Source organism: Podarcis vaucheri, assembly GCF_965113315.1.
Source record: "Podarcis vaucheri genome assembly, chromosome: 14".
In the NCBI taxonomy this organism is placed as follows: Eukaryota; Metazoa; Chordata; class Lepidosauria; order Squamata; family Lacertidae; genus Podarcis; species Podarcis vaucheri.
In genome coordinates, this window is record NC_138752.1 from 29,805,623 (window position 1) to 29,823,631 (window position 18,009).

Genomic DNA, 18,009 nt, shown 5'->3' on the forward strand with positions numbered 1-18,009 from the left:
AGTGCTGTTAACTAGATACCTCAACCCTAGTCCAGACTTGAATTATATTATCACCTATTCTAAAGGTGTCCACTCAGCCACCTGAACCAGCATTTCCGCTCTCTTGCCTTTCGAAGCTTTAGACCTGCTGTTAAAGTGAGATGACTGGATCTCTTTTCCCTTCTCTGCTCCTCCTGTCTGTTCCCTCTTGGTCCAAACTGACTATTGCCCTTTAGTGCTATTGTTCTTATGGTCCTCCCACTGGCTATTCTCAAGGCTGGGAGAGACTGCTTGTCAGGAAGAGATGGGACACCATTTTTAATGGGGCAGAGATGCTTCCTCTTAATCCAAGTAAACAGCAGGATGCAGCTAGCAAATTTAAGCAAGCCAAGCAGAAATATGTGTCCTCTGGTGCAGTTGCAGAGCAGTTCTGCAAACATAATTGTGTCGCTGGACATTTCTTACCAGAAAGACTCCTTGAATCATTAGAGAGATGAACTGTGCAGAACAATTATCATCCATGGGAGAAGTCAAATCTGTGTGTGTCATCATTTTCCAGAGAGGAGCTTCCCAGCACCTCTCCTGAGACAATCTAACACAGTTGTGTGTGATGCTAAGTTGCCACTTGCTTTCACCCAGTGGGATTCAGTTTTACCAAGGGGTGGGGGGAAGGAAGAAAAACAACCAGCATGACTGACAGCTGTTGGAAGGGGGTTCTCACTGCCAAAAGCACTTCTACTTGGCTCCACTACTTCTGGTGGCTTGTTAAGAGTCATGGTTGCATTGCCTGGCTGCAGGAAAAGAATACATCCATGTTCCATATGATGGCTATTGCAGACAGTGTGCATGTATGAACAAACACATGGGTGTGTCAAAGCTTTACAGGAAAAATGGTCCAACTTGTAGACAGAACTAGAGATAACAGCACACCAGTCTCATCTGCTCCAGAAGTGCTATTCACCTTGTGCTGGTGGAACTTTGAAAAGAGCGGATTCTCTTCTTTCCAGCAACAACCAGACACTCTCCACTTCCAAGTCTACTCCTGACTTTAAGGGCAAGAGAAACCCTCACCTTCAAAATGGAACCTAAATCTGACACCTCTTGCTCAGCACTAGTGAAATATTCTCTCTTACGGTACAAGTGAAAAGTGAACAGAAGTGGTACCAGTACTTTTGGGGGGTGAGGAAGAGAACTGGTGTCTGGGCAAGAACCTGTTCCCCTCCTTGCAAAAATGCTTAGGCTACCCAGATATCAGAGCACACCATAGAGAAAGGATGCTTGCAGTGAGAAAGCAATATCTTTGCTATGTTACAAGAAATGTTTGACCATAACAGTTTAATAGGAAAAGGACAAAAGAACGATATGAAACATTTGATAGATATGACTCAAGTACCATACACTTCCCCTCCTTTGTATCAACATTTTTACATAAACACAACAATTAGTCTGATTAGTGGAGGGGCTTAAATATATTTAAATCATGTAAAATATTTTCAAAGTTGCTAAAAGGTCTGACGCTTTGCCATTGAACAAGACAGGAATATATTTGTACACCTCATTATACAAAGAGACAACAAATCAAGTCATCAGTTGTACAACCGCGCTTCTCTCCCCAGGCACAACAGGCCAGCCCCCTGCAGTGCTCCACCCTGGAAAGAACCAGCTTGCTCCCCCTCCCCCTCTTCGGAAAAGGTGAAGAGTCTATTTACTACATCAATACAGCTTGGTACTAACTAGGCAACCTCTCAGTTAGTATTAGTTAAAAGCATGCTGGTAACTTTAATGCTCCTTAGTTCAACATGTAAATGCATCAAATTAAAATTCCATGTTTAAAATTGTATGAAATTTGATTTCCAGGATTAAGTGCCACATTCAAATTTTCCCTCTCTTACCACCTGTGCCGGAGTGTATCTATCTGCAAAACATGCAATTAGAAGTACCATCCATGGAGAATCCTGCAACTGGACACGGCCTGAAGGGTTCGGCAAGGGCATCCATCCGCTTGCAGCAGCGGTTACAAGTGCTGGATATCAATTAGAGACCAACTAGAAGGGAGGAAGTGGCAGCAGAAACAATGGTGGCCTCTCACACGGAGATGTTTCAAAGCTCCCTGACGAAACACAGTTGCATGATAAAATCGGAAAGTCACAGTAATAATCCCGCCCCACATGATCTGGGCTGTGCGCGTGGCTTGGCTTAACTCATCTACACTGAAGTCAGCAGTTTGCAGCAGAAGCCAAGGGAGTCTCTCACGGCAGCAAAGAGAGCTGTGCAAGTGTGTGTGTGTTTGGAAGCCTCAACAGAAGCACAAAAGCAAGCAAAGCGACCCTGAATTCCATTGGTTGGGCTTTTCCTTAGAGAAGGAACTAGTTTTGGCCCTGGAGATGGATGTAGGCTGGGCTGGGAAGAGTCCTCAGGCTGGGAGCATGTGGCGCTCTAGCAGCAAGGAGGGAGGCAGGGCACTGGGGGGGGGCAGTCTCATTTCGCAGTGTTCTGGTGGTATATGTGTCGCCAAACCTCGTGTATCTTTTTGCACCATTTATGAGCGTTCCCACTTGGGTCCATCAGGTAGTATGTCCTGTTAGGCTACAAGTAAACAAAGGTTTAGTGCCTACTCATTCCTGCAGCAAGAACCTAATTAAGCTGATCAAGGCCAGCAGGCAATGCATGGGCTTGGGCCTCCCCTCCCTCCCCTGGGGATGAAGGCTGCACACAGCACTTTGTACATCAGAAGTCTCCCACTGTAAAAACCAGACAACGGGCAGGAGCTATTAAAAGGCAGGGGTGGCTGTGTGAGCCAACTCTGGCCTGAGAAGGTACAAGAGTCATCAGTGTGTGGAGCTGTGTTACTGGGGAGCTGCTACTTCAGGAAGTTCTAGATCCATTTTTCAAAAAAGGGGAAGGATCCCTCAGCCAATTAACACCTCCAGCACCTTCCTCAACACCTCCAGCACCTCCCAGGAAGCACTGGCAGCTGAATGGGCCCTGCTTAATACCACACCTGCAAGAGCCCACAGAACAGGACCGGTCAAGTCAGAACTTGTCAGCAGGAAGAGGTCACTTACTGTGTGAACAAAGAAGGTCTTGAAGTTCTTGGCTTCCGGCCGGAGTTCCAGCGACCAAGGGATTTCTCCTTTCAGAATTTTGTTGACAGGGTCCACATAGTACAAGTGTGGCCCTTCAGTGAGCAGCAGCTGGCGCCTGCGAGCAAAGAGCCCCTGCAGAGGAGGACACAACACTTAGAGCTAAGCCAGCGCTGCAGGTCAGCAGCTTCAAAGAAAGGGTCAAGAAAGCTCTTGTTATAGAGCACAAAGGGATCAATCACAGCATCTTCTGAGCAGCTAGTTTCCTCTGCCTCTCTGCCATTACCATATGCAGCACAACCAGCTCACAGGAAGAGGAAGGGGAAGTACCTATTATATTTTTTGCCTTTCCTGCAACAGTCTCCAAACCAAATTTTGGACAAATGCTGGAAGGTCTTCAAAGCTCAAACTCTCTCCTAGGCAACGCTCTCCTTCCCCAAGACCCTCATTCCCTATGACAGCAGGGGAACTGTCATCATGGGAGCGGGACCTCCCTGAAGACCCCATCCAACACTCTATCTCTTTTGCTGTTTCCAGGTCTGGGAACCAACTTGTTCCTGGAGCTCACTGTACTCTAGATACACCCACGACTTCAGTCCAGTGGGGGGATAGTCAAATATATGGCAGGCTCTGCAAAACACTAGAAGGCCCCCCTCCCTCCCCACTGGTTTTTTAATTTTTTTCCCGTTACCTATTACCCACCACCTGGTACACATGGAAGAGCATACAAATAAAATTATGAAATGTGGAGGTCAAGGAGAACAAACAGGGTTACACTCCCCACCACAAACTACTACATTTGGATAATCTGCTTTTGGTTTCTCTTAGTATATGTTTCTTTCCCCTCCACTATTCTGCAGGTTTTTTTATTTCATATCCCCAAGCACTTTAGACTCACAAGTACAGTGGTACCTCAGGTTACATACGCTTCAGGTTACAGACTCTGCTAACCCAGAAATAGTGCTTCAGGTTAAGAACTTTGCTTCAGGATGAGAACAGAAATCGTGCTCCAGCGGCGCAGCAGCAGCAGGAGGCCCCATTAGCTAAAGTGGTGCTTCAGGTTAAGAACAGTTTCAGGTTAAGTACAGGCCTCCGGAACGAATTAAGTACTTAACCTGAGGTACCACTGTACAATCATTTAAAGAATGAATCCGAGGCACAGGATAAGGTGACTTACCTTCCGTTTGTCAACTGGACCCATTTTCAGTATTAGATTATTTTCTACAAACTGGTGCCTGAGAAGAAAACATCACCGTGTGTTATTTCCATCAATCCATCATTCATTGCCAAGCCATCCACTTACAGGCTTTTAGAGACAGAGTGTCAGTGAGAGGAGGAAAAGTAGCCAGCAGCCAGATGGGCGCTCCCTGCTAAGGGCATTGTGCTCAGCGCGCAGAGGAAAAAGGTCTCTAGCAGCACTTTTATGGGACTGTCAGCTCTGGGTCACATCCCATGGCAGAAATTGGCTGCATTTCTAAGCTCTGGTGAATTCAAATGGTCCTGGTTCCCCCTTTTCTAAAGCCCGAGATTCTGCCACCCTCCATTGTTAGGAACACGCAAGTGAGGTGCAAGATTGATGAAGCTGAACTTTATTTGTGGAGCAGGACGTCACTCGGGAGGGGGGAGAGAAAGCAAGTGCAAGCACATGCGCGCACACACATTTGCATAAACCACTCTATGGAAAAAAACCGCCACACCCCGCAGTGCTTACCAGGGATTTCCACCAGCCTGCTTTGCCAAGAGTAACCTTTTCTCCTTTTCAGAGAACTGGAGGTCCAGCTCAAAGGAATTGCTGTCGAGGTTGTGAATGTATTGCTCTATGTTGTTGCTGCTGCCTGAGGTTGGTGGGGTGGACGTCTCCGGGGAAGACAAGGACTGAGAAGAGGCGGAGCCAGACACTTGCAGGCAGCCAAACTGACTCAGGAGATTGTCATACTATCAAAACAAGAAAGATAGTTTTCAGAATAAATGGGGGGAAAGTATGTGGCATCTTATCCTTTTCTTCTGACCAATATTTCTGCCAACATAATATTCAAGTTGTCTTCAAGAGTAAATCCAGCAACATTAATGGATCTAAATTAGATGTGCCAATGAATGTGACTAACAATGGATATAATCAATGTTATTTATTATTCTGAATGCTCTCTTTAAATGCTAATAATACTATCATGTATTTACGCTGTATAAACACTGTAAGCCCATACTTTAGGAAAGCTACACATTTCATCTGCAAGAAAACAAATGGCTTCCAACATACAGTATCATAAAATACTGTATTTTTTCGTGTATAAGACTATATTCCCCCCCCCAAAAAAAATTAGTTTAAAATTGGGGGGTTTGCGTCTTATACATAGAATGTTGTGATTATTTATTTCTTAATTTAGGCTTAAAATCGTCTTATACATGGGGGCGTCTTATACACGGAAAAATACGGTAACTGTGTGGCCATCTTTTATTTTACTCAGTACATCACTTTTGCCATCAAGGCAAAATCCCATTCATTTTCTGGCCACTTGTTCTGCTGTTAGTGATATTCTTCATTTCTTTGCTTAAAAACATTCTTGCATCAATTCACAAATGGGACTAATTCCTCGTGCTCTGTCTCACTGAGGCTTCAACACAATTTAGTAAGGACAAGACCTAGAGAGGTTTCATATTTACTGTAAAATGCTTGATCTGCTTCCACTTTTTAATAATAGCATTAATAATAACCACCTCCCTTCTCCTGTTGACACTTCCAGCACATGCTTATACTTAAGAAAATCAGTAGGCTTCCCAAGATTTTCACTGGAATGATTTTACCTATATTCTGCAGCTATTTAACTAAATTTTATGGGTGATTTACAAGTCGTAAGAGGCCAATTTAAATCAAGAGGCTCCAGTAGAGTGATTTCAATGGGTCTACTATTGAATATGACACTGAGACACTGGATATCACTCTGCATCGTAATAAAGGGTTATTTTACCTAATTTCCCCAAATCAGCTAATTTCCTCAGAGCAATCCTCATCCAATCTGGGTACGGTACAGGAGAGTGTGATGGGCAGCATAGCCACTGCTCCATCAGTTGCACATGTCAACCAGGACAGATGTGGGGACAAACAAACCCTTGCTCCACTCTACAGTCCACCCTGGGACTGCTGACAGCAGTGGAGCCAGTTCAGTCCTCCCTCTCCAGAACACCCCATTTGGCAGGCAGCATGAGAAATTCAGTGGTGCTGGAGGAGTGCTGCTGAAGCCACTCTGAACAGCAGAAGGAGATTTCTGCCCTATCCATCCATGCTACCCACCCTCAATATGGCAGATGAGGGGGCTTGGGTCGCAGCCTCATTTCTTGATTCACTATTTACATAATTTATTACCCATTTTACGTTAAGACACTCAAGCCAAAGGGGGGGGGAAGGTTTGTTGGATTCAAATTTCTCCTAATTTCTGAATGATCAATAGTCCTGCCTTGATTGATTAAATCTATGTATCAGAAAAATCCCCGTCTCCAAATTTTAAAGCCTGTATCTTTCACAAATTTCACCAGCGATCCCATATTTTTAACCAGCTGGAAACTAGAACATTTCCTTTTACTTGCTTTGTTTCATTATCTCCCCACAGTACATCCATGTATCACTCTTTAACCCTCCACTTGCATGCAGAAATTCTGCGAGAGAGGGAGGAAGCTGGGAAGGAGCTCTGCTTTCAGCTCAGTATCTGCTCTCACCCTCTGGTCATGTGAACTTTACAAGTGAAAGTGAGGGTGACAGAGGAGCCAAGGATTAGACCAGAGCAAGAACTACAGGCCTATTTCTCCCTTGAAGGATGCAAATGTATTGAAAAGACCTTTATGGAGCATGGTAGATCAAAATGGGCACTCCTACTGCGACTGCTGAGATGGATGGAGAAGGATGTGAGGCACTCACAAGGGCAAACTGCCCTTCAGGAGCCTTTGATCTTCCCTGGCATCAGTATCAAAGCCTGCACTTACATTTCCATAGCAATCCTCATCATCTTCTGACATTGCGGGCAAATATGCAGTGAGCTTGGGTGGTGTCTGAAGATGCAGATTCTCCCAGGTGATGGAGTCGAAAAAGGGGTGGGCCTTCAAGGGCTCATATCCTCCCATTTCTTCACAGCCTAACCTCTTGGTAGCATCTTGGACCTGGTTAAGTGAAGACACAGTTACATTTTCCCTGGAAAGACTCAGGGGGCGTCTCTGGCTCCACTCCCTGTCATTTCAGATCTTGGTGACTCACGTCAGTCCACCTCTGTGGACAATCTGTTAATGTGGGACCTTTGATGTACCTAGTAGAAGCGAGACTCCAGGAAGGAGGAGGACAATTGAGATTTCTTCTCCAAGTACCCCTTCATGGTGATTCACAAGGGGCTTTTGCAATAACCCGTGAAACAAAGGCTTGTATAGGTTTAACTGGTGTAAAGCAACGGGATAGACATCCTCTAAAGGAACTGGTCATGAAGTCAACTTGCTTCCTGGAGCAAGTGGGAGGCAAGTGGCCAATTAAAAGAGAAAAGAGGTGGAAGGAGACAGGCAGGAAGGAAAGGAATGCTGGTTGCTGGCCTTGAGGCTGACATCTGTATCATATGGTACTTGTGGTGCTAAAATCTTGAACACCAACTGACTGAAAAGTTCCAGCTAGTTTGGGAACCAAGCTAACAGTCTAGTTCCATGAAGAGAGGGAAAGTAGAGGGGGGGGGCCTTAGCTGGAAATTAATACCTCAATACAAGGTATAGAGGAGTCTATCTGTGGGTCGGGGTGAGGCTAGGAAGCGAAAGGGCAGAAAACCCCATGGGAAGGCGGTGGGGACTAAGAAACAAGGCCCTGAAGATGCTTTGTGGAAAAGCAGGAGGGACAGGGAACAAGTCAAAGGGGCAACAGTTGGTGGGCGGGACTCTGAAGCCTAGAGGGCCAAAACACCGGCTGGGGTAGAACAGCAGCAATGAGTACCACATTTTGTGCAAGTTATCTGACTGGAGGCTTCTAGCATGGATTGGAAACTTTTGACAATACAATTCATTTACCAAAAGCTTTTCTACGAGATCTTTTGCCTTCGGAAAGAACTTCTCTGGGAATTCATACTCCAATTTGATTATCTTCTGGAATATGAGATATTCATTTCTGCAAAAAGGATGGGGAAAAGTATAGTTACATCTATGCAAACATTTCCTATAAGTCTACTTCAAGGTTGAAACTATACCACCCTATGGGTACACGGGCAAACACTAACTTGGTGGGAAGTCTGGCACTGGTGTGCTCCAAAATCTTACCCGGCTCTGAATGGTGGTAATCCTGCTACAAGCTGGTATACGATGCAGCCAAGAGCCCACAGATCCGAACTTCATCATCAAGACAGGCAAAAAGATGAGAAGGCAAAGCAGAAGAGTTAGCACTGTGGGCGTATCCAATGTCACCATCTCCTAGTTCAGGCACCCACAACAAAAGCATACAACATATTCCCTTTCAGGCAGAGCTGCAAATTCCCCTGGAGTATCAGACTCTAATTTACTCAGAATGCCTGGTAAAGGCACCTTGAAGAAAAGGTGTTTATCCCTGGGCATTTCCCAAGGATCTGATGCAGAAGCTGCCACTGTGCACTTCCTGAACCAGATCTATGTATTTCCTCATCTTGGGTTAGGCTCCCACAGGAAGGACGGAAACAGCAGAAGAGAGACTTCAGCAAGGTCCCAATAGGGCTGAGCGATATCAGCTTTTCAATAACGCAGTGTATCGCCAGCCAAACATCGCAGTTTGGTGACATACTGTGATGCTGAAAAAACAAGATGCATTGGCCTCTCCCTGAAAAACACTGGGTGAAACTGCCCCAGCTCTCACCTCAAGTGCTGAGGCAGTTTCACCGAGACTCGTGGGTTAGGACAATGCAACTTGTTTGCGCTGGGCTGGGGGCTCTTTTAACTGCTCAACTAAGGAAAGGATAGCTGCACACTCCTCAGCCAAGCAGCTGAAAGATCCATAGGGAGGAAACAGCTGTATCGGCGCCTCGCCAATAGAGCTTGTTTCTCCCTCTCGGTTGTATAAGGGCTGTATTGGGACCTAGGCCTGGGTGATATATTGATATATTGCCCGGGACTAGTATGAGGAGCAGACCGCGATGTTGGCTTCACTCAGCGGTATATCGCTGGTGAAACCGCCACTGCTCCCGAGTCCCTGTGTTAGCGGTGCCTGCTGGAGGAAGGACCAGTCCTGGGCAATATATTGATATATCGGCCAGGCCCAGGTCCCAATACAGCCCTTTGAAGAAGATCCCAAGCTAAATAGGTGCTTAAAAAAATAGAAATAAATTAAATAGCCCACACAGAGCTTTCTTGTTCTCTGTCTTGTTTAATGTACAAACCAAGTAAAACGGCAAGAGATTGCAGCAAGAAAACATGATGACAATGCTTAGAACGTCTTGTCTCATGTTTTGCTGGTATGTTATGTTAAATCCAAGGGCTAATGAACTATTCATGTTACATAAAAGTAGACAAAAGCAATCCTAACAGCCATTGTCATGCTGTTTAAAAATTTTCAGTGTTGATTATGCAGGAGGCACTGAGGCACAAGAATGGGGTACACCCTAATGGAAATAGGCTTCACCCATTTGCCTTGAAGATCTCTCTCTCTCTCTGTCATAAAACGCCTCTACAAAGGCAACGTATGTAACTCACCTTTTGCAGGCAGACTTCTCTGTTAACAGCTCTGGAGACACATACTGTGCTGTCCCAACAAAGGAGTTCGCCCGTGCTGAAGAAACCAAGATGCAAGTAAGCATTTAATCATTAAAAATGTCCTTACAAGGTCCTCATGAAGGCTTGGATGTGTTCATTTGGAACAATGCTTTCACTTTTGTTGTGCAATTCAAATTTCATCAGCTTTTATTTAACTATATTTGTAGGCATCCAATATTACATAATGACTATTGTTTTTCAAACACTCCCCGCCCCCTCAACACTAAGCATTACTAAGCAGTATTTCACCCCATGGGCACCCCACTATCACCTGATTTCAGCTGCCCCATTTTAGTAACCCCGCAGGTTCCCTCTCTGATGTCATCTCCTGCGGTATAGCCATCTTACCTTTACTCAGTAAAGAACCGTCATAAACCCCATTGAGACGTAGCATTGGATACTGTGGTCAGTTTTAAGGAATTTGAAACTGCAGAAGGTTGCTTTAGTCGTTGACAGGTTGAGAAATTGCACTCACCTCGCTTGCTGTCTGCAGACAATACTTTTGCTGTCCCAAAGTCTGTAATCTGAATGTGCATGTCTCCGCTGAGCAAAATGTTCTCTGGCTTCAGGTCCCTGCAAAAGGCACAGCTGGGAATGAGCCATGCATGCATAGAGTCATGTCATCACCAACAATTTGTGTCCCCTGGGGAAATCCCGAGTTGTCAATGTAATGCCCTAACCATGGAAAGCTGATTCTCCCCCAGGCTTCTAAAGTAACAGCAGCTATCTAGGAAATTAAGCCTGTCCTTTGGCCTTTACTGTCTCTGCCTGTTCTGGTAGGTTTGAAGTAGATTCCTACCTGCTCCTCTGCCTGGTATTGGGAGCTGCTTCCCAAATGAGTAGGAGGGGACTAGGCAGCAGGGGGACATGGAGCAGATCTGAATGTTAGATCATGCTGAGTTCTTCTCTTCTGCCTTCTGCTGCAGGCAGGCAAAGAGTATGGAAGAGGCGCTACATTTACTCTGCTAGCGACCTGGCAGAATGGGACGTCCCTCTCCTCTACAAAAAAAAAAAAAAAAAAAACCCAAGGCAAAAGGCGACAGAGAGAGAGAGAGAGAGATTTCAACTGTCCAAAATCCCCATCTGGATACTTTGTACTCCAAGGCAGCCAATGCATTGTGCCAAATTAACTAGGCTGGTGTCGCCACAGGTGAGGAATGCAGGAAAGCCAGGAAGTCTCAACAAAGGTACCTAAGACACTGCTTGCTTGCTATGGGAACTTTTGAGTTTTGAGCCACCAGGAGAAATCTATCAGGAGGGCAACAAACGGTAACTATGACAACAGCAACAAGAACCAAGAATAGATGGATTTGAATTCATTACATTACCTGTGAATGATTCCCTTTCCGTGCAAGTACTCTAATGCAGACACAATTTCAGCAGTATAAAACCTAGTACATGTCTCATCAAATGAGCCAATCTTCCGGATGTACTTTAGAAGCTCTCCATTTTTGGCATAGCTAAGACCAAAATCTGAATCCTAAGTTAAGGATAATTTATACTGTGAATCTCTGGACCCTAAAACACAAAGGCAGATAATCTGGGGCAATGTTAGAAGGGATAGGTGGCGATATGCTTGGAAAAAGAAGGCTGGACTCTGCACACAGCCAAAGATTTACAGTATTGGCCCGAATATAAGCCGCCCTTTCCCCCCAATTTCGGACCCTGAAAAGTTAAAATGCAGCTTATATTGGAGTTTTTTTTTTTACCTTATGCTGCTGAAAGCAGCTGGGGAGCGTGTGTTTGGCGGGGGGGGGGGGTGCGCCTCCCAGCTAGTTGGCGGCGTGCACTCCCTAGCTGTTTGACGGGGTGGAGTGGCACGCCCACCTCCCAGCTGGTTGGCGGTGGGGGTGGAGCATTCGCACCACCAACCAGCAGGGAGGCGGGCACGCCACTCCCCCGCCCCCTGCCAAGCAGCTAGGGAGCATGCGCAGCCTCCCAGCTGGTTGGCGGTGCGCACACTCACTAGCTGGTTAGCCTGCGCACGCTCCCCCCCGCCAAGCAGCTAGGGAGCACGCATACCGCCAACCAGCTACACAAGCCGGTGCTGGCGCTCAGCTCCGAGCATGCTCCGTGCCTGCCTTCTGGCACTACCGCCCTGAACAGGGGGTGGCTGGCACCAACACCTGTAAATAAACCTTGAATTTTAAGTGTGCAGCTTATATTTGGGCCAATACGGTACAGCGGTTAACTTAGTCTCCAACCATTTTGGGACAAGGGGCACATTTGGAGATAAAAGAAACTTGTGGACACCACCAAATACACATTCCACAGAGGAAAAACTGGTGGTATTCAGAAACAGCCCCATACACCTAAAAGGCAAAGCACAGACACCTAGAGACAAATAAAACACAGTAAAAACAACAACAAACTTCCTCCCACCACAAAAACTAGGCAATCTCATCAAACAAAAAAAATGTAAATATAAATTAAAACATAAAAAGTGGGAGAGGGGGGCTGAGTGGGGTGCCTTAAGGCACTGTCATACCCATGGGGAGGCAAGACTCGTCCTCTGCCAGGTTTACAAGATTTTTCACATTTGTATCCTGCCTAAGAATTCTGGTACACCTATTCTGAAAACATCACTGGGTTAGCAAATGAAGAAACATGGTTCTTTTTCCCCACACACATTATCCCAACAAATATCACCATGAAACATTTCCATCCAGAAGGATACAGAGCTTCTCATCATCCTGAAAGGTGAAGTAGAGATTGACAAAGAAAGGGTGATCCAGGCAAGACATGATATCTTTCTCCCTATTCACGCACGGCACCTTGCCCTCTTTTATGATGTGGCGCTTCTCCAGAATTTTAACTTTTAAAAAGACAAATAAGTTACAACACACTTGGGAAATACACAGTGAAGCTGCAAACTCATCTGCTCTGCTTGACTATGAAGCTACACTTAGAAAGCAGCTTCCCACAAAAGCAGCAGCAGGCGTAACCTAGACTTCCTTTGGCTCCATTATGAGGACAGGACATCATCCATCTAAAATCCACACCCTAATGAAGAAAGGGTTACTCACTGGCATATTCTCTGGAGGTAGACAATTCTCTGGCCAAGAAGACCTGTTAAATGGGAAATAAGAACTGCCTTATGTTTTGCACGCAACTAAGATCCCACAAAAGGTCTCCAACCTACTGAGGGGGTGAGTGGAAAGGGGGAATTCCACCCATTGGAGCCCAGGCCCCCAAGGGACCATTGCTCTATCCACACCAGTTACATCAGCCAGTCTCATACACATTCCCAGCACTCCCTAAAGACAACATGTAGGAACAGTTCTGGCAGTTCTCCCAACTTCCTAGGGCAGATTTTTTTCTGGGGGGTGGGGGAGTGGGAGTCACTGCACTGGCCTTTGCTAGTGTGCTTGGTTAGTTGAATCTGGCCCTATATGTCCAGAAGGGAAGAGGCAAACCATCATTTTGTAAGAAGTCCTAAAATCCAGGAATCCTAAGGTACCCAAGAGGTTTTTTGTTTTTGATTTTGGGGGGGGGGCAGCTATAGCAAGCAATGACACATCACAGGGGTGGAGAGTCAAAACCTGCCAATGGAACATGTGCACAACAGCAGGGGTTCAATGAGGACAGACAGAGGTGGTAACCTCATCTCACTAAAAGTCTGGTGTGAGACTGCAGGGGCCACAAGAGGACAAAAAGCACCAGAACAGTCAACAGCTGTGAACATTATTTCTCTGACCTCCTGCAGAGCCAAGTAGAACCTTCCTCCGGGCAAGCGGGTGGGCAAAGTGCTTTCCTTAGAGAATGCTAAGTGGGGAGGGGAGGGGAGGGGAGGGGAGGGGAGGGGAGGGGAGAGAACTGTCTGAATGATACACAAAGGCCAAATGGCTGGCTTCTGCCATGACACTCCCAGAACCCACAGTTGCAGTAGATACTCACTGTTGAGAAAGACCCTTCGCCCAGAATCTTGACAAAGTTAAAGTCCTCTGGGCGTTTCTTTCGAGGCTGTGGAGGTTGCTGCAAGGATTTTTCACTCCCCCTTGGCTCAGCCGTTGTGCCCTCCATGCTCAGTCCCTGCCTGCTGCCACAGGAAGCAGCAACAGGTGAAGGGCTGGGATCTGCCTGGTTCCTCACCATTGATGGTGATGGGCAGGAACATAAAACCACGCTGGACTGGATTGGAACAGCATCGTACTGAAGGAAAGAGAAAGAATGTACATGATGCTGCAGCTTGCAATCTATTAGCCACACATCCCCGTATACAAGTCGGAAATATGCCGAAGTTCAGGAGTGCTGCTCCCCACAAAAAGGGGGGGCTACAGGCACCTACCGGTGATCATGGCAGCTATGCTACATTGCTGTGATTCCATAGATCAAGCATGTACAAAACACACAAAAATGGCCACCTCATGACCTGAATTTCAAGAGTCAAGAGTTGCCACCTTACTGCTTCACAAATAATTACTATTACTAATTACACACCCTTTACCCTAAGGTCCCAGCCTATACTTGAATCTATAAAAGCCAAAGTCTTTCAGATCACAGCAGGTCTTCAGAGATCTGAAGGCTAAAGGAATCCAACCCACAAAGTTTGGAAGCTGCCTGAAGAACTTGGTAAGTCTAACACACACATCCAATTAGCTAGACAGAAACTGAAACAGTCTGAAACCATTTGGCGTTTTAATATTTGACACGCAAACTAGTGAAAAGAGCAGCTTACTCAAATGAAATAATAATTCTGCAATTCATGGCTTTAAAATATCTTTACATAACCAAAGACACCAGAGACTCAAGATGGGACCCTCTGCATGAAAAGCAGGTACATTACCTACTAACTTACAATTCCTCCACTATTTTATTACAATGTGCTCCTAGGACCTCTGGTCATTCTGTCATCTTACCGTAGAATAGTAGCCTCCAAACTACATTCTAATAATAATTATAAGAAACAGTAAATGTTTTTGACTGGAAGCTTAGCATATTGAGGACTGCTATAGTGAATGTATGGAATTGTGCTTCACTGATTGTTGGTGCCTGTTTTTTCATCGAAACACAGGAAACTACTGATACCAAGTCAGGCTAATTGGTCCATCTAATTCAGTATTGTTTACATTGAGAGGTATTCAAATATCCAAAGTCAAGCAGATTCCCCATTTATATCAGGAAGCTTTTCATTATCAACAAGTTCAACTTTCAGACTTTCCTTTAGACTCTTAACTTTAAGGAAATTAAATGAATGATTAATTCTTTCCTTCCTTCAGTGTTGCTATTTCTTCAGGTGAGAGGTTTATAAGATGTCAAGACTCCTCAGAAAACCCAAGTTTCCACATCAGACTGGCTGAAACATTCCTATCCATTTGACATCGCCATTTCAATTTCCTCTGAACAGCTTATCAAGGTCTGCCATCTAGGTATGAATCCAGTTTCAGAGTAAAAATAGTGTTCCAGACTGAATAAATGAGCTAACTTGTAATGGGCCATGACTTTCATGGCTGCCTTACTATGTCCCACTTGCTCTTGCCAATGCCAAAGAAAAGTACCCAGGCCAGGTATGCGTAGGTTTGAAAGTGTTATAAAAATCCTGCTGACACATAGAATAGAAATACTATTGCCTTGATAACAGTTCCTCTACTTCTGTAGCTTATTACTTCTAACATGATTTTTAAAATGCACACACCCTTGTTACACTTACCCAGCAACTGAAATTTTATGCTGGTTTCAACCCCCACCTGAATTTTGAGTCCAGTCCATTATTTTCATTGTGTCAAAGGGTATATATCAGCAATAAACCACAGATAAAAAAGCATCAATATGGCATGAAGCTAACTGCTTTTAATTAACTACAGTTGCTTTTATTAATCACTTCTGTTTTAACTGTTTTGTTTAGTTTTAAGAGGTTTAATGTGATTTTAATGGGATGATTATTTTATGATGCTTTATATTTAGAACAATTGTGTTCCAAGAGAAAATATACATAGCAGATAATTAAAAATAAACATAATAAATAAAGAACCTCCGGCTCTCTCAGGAGTCACAGCATGTGGTTGACTTGCCCAGGTAATGAGTTCTGTAGCCAGACAGATGGTATACAGTTACGCTGCTGCCGCCACTGATTACATCCAGCCTTGAGAAGTCTAGGATCACCAGTGAAATGCAAGTTTGTTTTGTAGCAGAATGATAACATTTTGGCAAGTACAGTATTTTATGCTCACAGCAAAGAGCAGGCAAACTGCCCCCTGATAATTACTTGCAAAGACATATATAATCCATGCCCTGGCAATATTTACAATGGAGCTTCTTCAGTATGGAACTTAACAGGTTGTGAACAGGGCCTACAAATTTCAAGGCAGAGCCATCCCTGGATGCAGAAGCCCCATCATGTGGGATGCTAAAATCCAAGAAGCTAAGACAGCCTTCCTCAACCTGGTGCCCTTCTGATGCCTTGGACTATGATTTCAGCACAGCCATGCTGGGGGCTGCTAACGGGAATTGTAATAAAAATATGTGGAGGGTATCAGGCTCAGGAAGTTTGATCAAGGATGGTGTTACATCTGCCTATCTCTGGGGAACACAGGATAAGCAAGTGTACACTGTTTGCACACAATACATGATGCTAGGCACACACAAACTGCACAAGAAATCTGGAATCATTTTCACATTTAAGTCATTCTACAGTACTAAGAAAAGTCAAGTAAGCTGATGAAAGTGCAAAGGACACAGGCACACCTGTTTGAAATCTGATGGTGGCATAAAGTTACACAATTCTGCAGAAAAGGCCATAAGTGTTACAGAACTTGTGGTTTGCATGTATAAAAATGTCAGGCTCTGCTCCATTCAGACTGAACTACTGTTGCCCAGCTCAGGGAATTATTGGTTGGATGAGTCATTGATTTGATTCAATACATTGTGGAGTCTTCTATGCCTCCTATGGCATATGTACTCATGGCTGGCATTTGCATTTTTAATTCTGCTGATAACAAGAGGTCATATGGGAACATCTACACTTCCTCAAACACATGTGACAATAATGTGAGGACTGGGTAGCTGCCTGTCCTGTGCCAGTTTTCACCAGCTGATATGTATTTGTAAGTAAGTGGGAATAGGTTGGAGTTGGTGCCACAGAACAATGGGCACTTTTTACTAAATGACACTAGAAACAGCCATGACAGTGGCCAACTGTGTCAATGAAACTACTGGGAAGAATGGCAATTACTCAAGAACTTTAAATCAGGATGTGAAACAATTTTGAAGTAGAACAGGCTGAAAATGAACACCTCTGACAACAAGCATCAAAAGCTACACATATATTGAAAAAAGAAAAAATTCGCTCTACATCAGCACTTCCTAAGGATTGAGCATATTAGATCTCACCTCAGCTGTAAATCAACTGGGCATCCTTTGCATGACGTCTGCCTTACAGAATTGCTCCTTAACTAATATATAAGAATTTTCTTTGACCACTGGAAGATTCAGCTTTTCAATCCCTCAGGACTAGCAGGGCCCCCAAAACGGTGGGCCAAGGCGACACACTGCTCTATCGCTAATGGTAAGCCCGGAATGTAGCCGAAATCGCAACCTCCGTATCGCCCGCGACAGTCGGAGGCGCCAACACCCAATGCACACCGGAAGACGAGCTGCCCTCTCCGTTGCCGGCGGGGGAAGGAGGTGGAATTCCGAGGGCAAATGGGCGCGCCCCTCTCCGCCTAAGTGGGGCACTCACTTCACAGGGATCCCGCGCCGCTACGCAAAACAAGGCAGGCTCTGGCCGAGGCCTGCCTGCTTGTCCAGGTAAGACGACGGGAGGCCAAACACCGGGGGGGGGGGGAGGTCAGGGCCCGGCCGGCTCCTCCGCAGCTTTCGCTTCCGTGCTGTAGCCTGGGCCCCGCCCCTCTCCGGCCAGGATCCCAGGCTGACCCCGAGGCGCCTGCAGAGCCCCTGGCCAAGAGGAGACCCGGGGTCGGGGAGCGGCGAACCCCACCTTCTCTCCGCCAGAGGTCCCGCTCGCGCCGCGGCCTCCCGGAAGGCAGCGCAGGCCAAGCGGCCGCTCCTCTCCTCCCCTCGCCCCTTCCCCGCCGGCTCCCGCGCGGAGCTTACCAGGGGGCTGCCGGTGCTGGCCATGGGCGCGGGCTGCTCGTCCGTCTGCCCGCCCTCCGAGCGAGCGAACGACTCGGCCGCGCTCCAACCAGAGAGTCCGACCCAATGGGACGCCCGCGTCCTCCGTGAATGACGTCGGCCACAACAATGCCCTCTTCCGCTA

General features: G+C 45.9%; 1 protein-coding gene across 2 annotated transcripts in view; it reads right to left on the bottom strand.

Moving 5' to 3' along the window:
- PDPK1 (3-phosphoinositide dependent protein kinase 1) overlaps positions 1-18,002 on the bottom strand; it is a 41,992-nt gene extending 23,990 nt beyond the window's left edge. The window contains exons 1-14 of one of the 2 annotated variants that reach the window (XM_082199367.1): positions 17,847-18,001; positions 13,692-13,946; positions 12,821-12,863; positions 12,472-12,609; positions 11,123-11,267; positions 10,270-10,367; positions 9,735-9,810; positions 8,337-8,405; positions 8,091-8,187; positions 7,038-7,211; positions 4,774-4,997; positions 4,240-4,297; positions 3,045-3,197; positions 1,298-2,565 (exon numbers count right to left, since the gene is read on the bottom strand). In XM_082199367.1, the coding sequence (XP_082055493.1) occupies positions 2,458-2,565; positions 3,045-3,197; positions 4,240-4,297; positions 4,774-4,997; positions 7,038-7,211; positions 8,091-8,187; positions 8,337-8,405; positions 9,735-9,810; positions 10,270-10,367; positions 11,123-11,267; positions 12,472-12,609; positions 12,821-12,863; positions 13,692-13,946; positions 17,847-17,870 (1,662 nt within the window). In that variant the 5' untranslated portion in view covers positions 17,871-18,001 and the 3' untranslated portion in view covers positions 1,298-2,457. Of the gene's footprint in view, positions 1-1,297; positions 2,566-3,044; positions 3,198-4,239; positions 4,298-4,773; positions 4,998-7,037; positions 7,212-8,090; positions 8,188-8,336; positions 8,406-9,734; positions 9,811-10,269; positions 10,368-11,122; positions 11,268-12,471; positions 12,610-12,820; positions 12,864-13,691; positions 13,947-17,846 lie in introns of those variants that run through there. The other variant, XM_082199369.1, reaches the window with a different exon arrangement.
- Between the last annotated feature and the right edge of the window lie 7 nt (positions 18,003-18,009).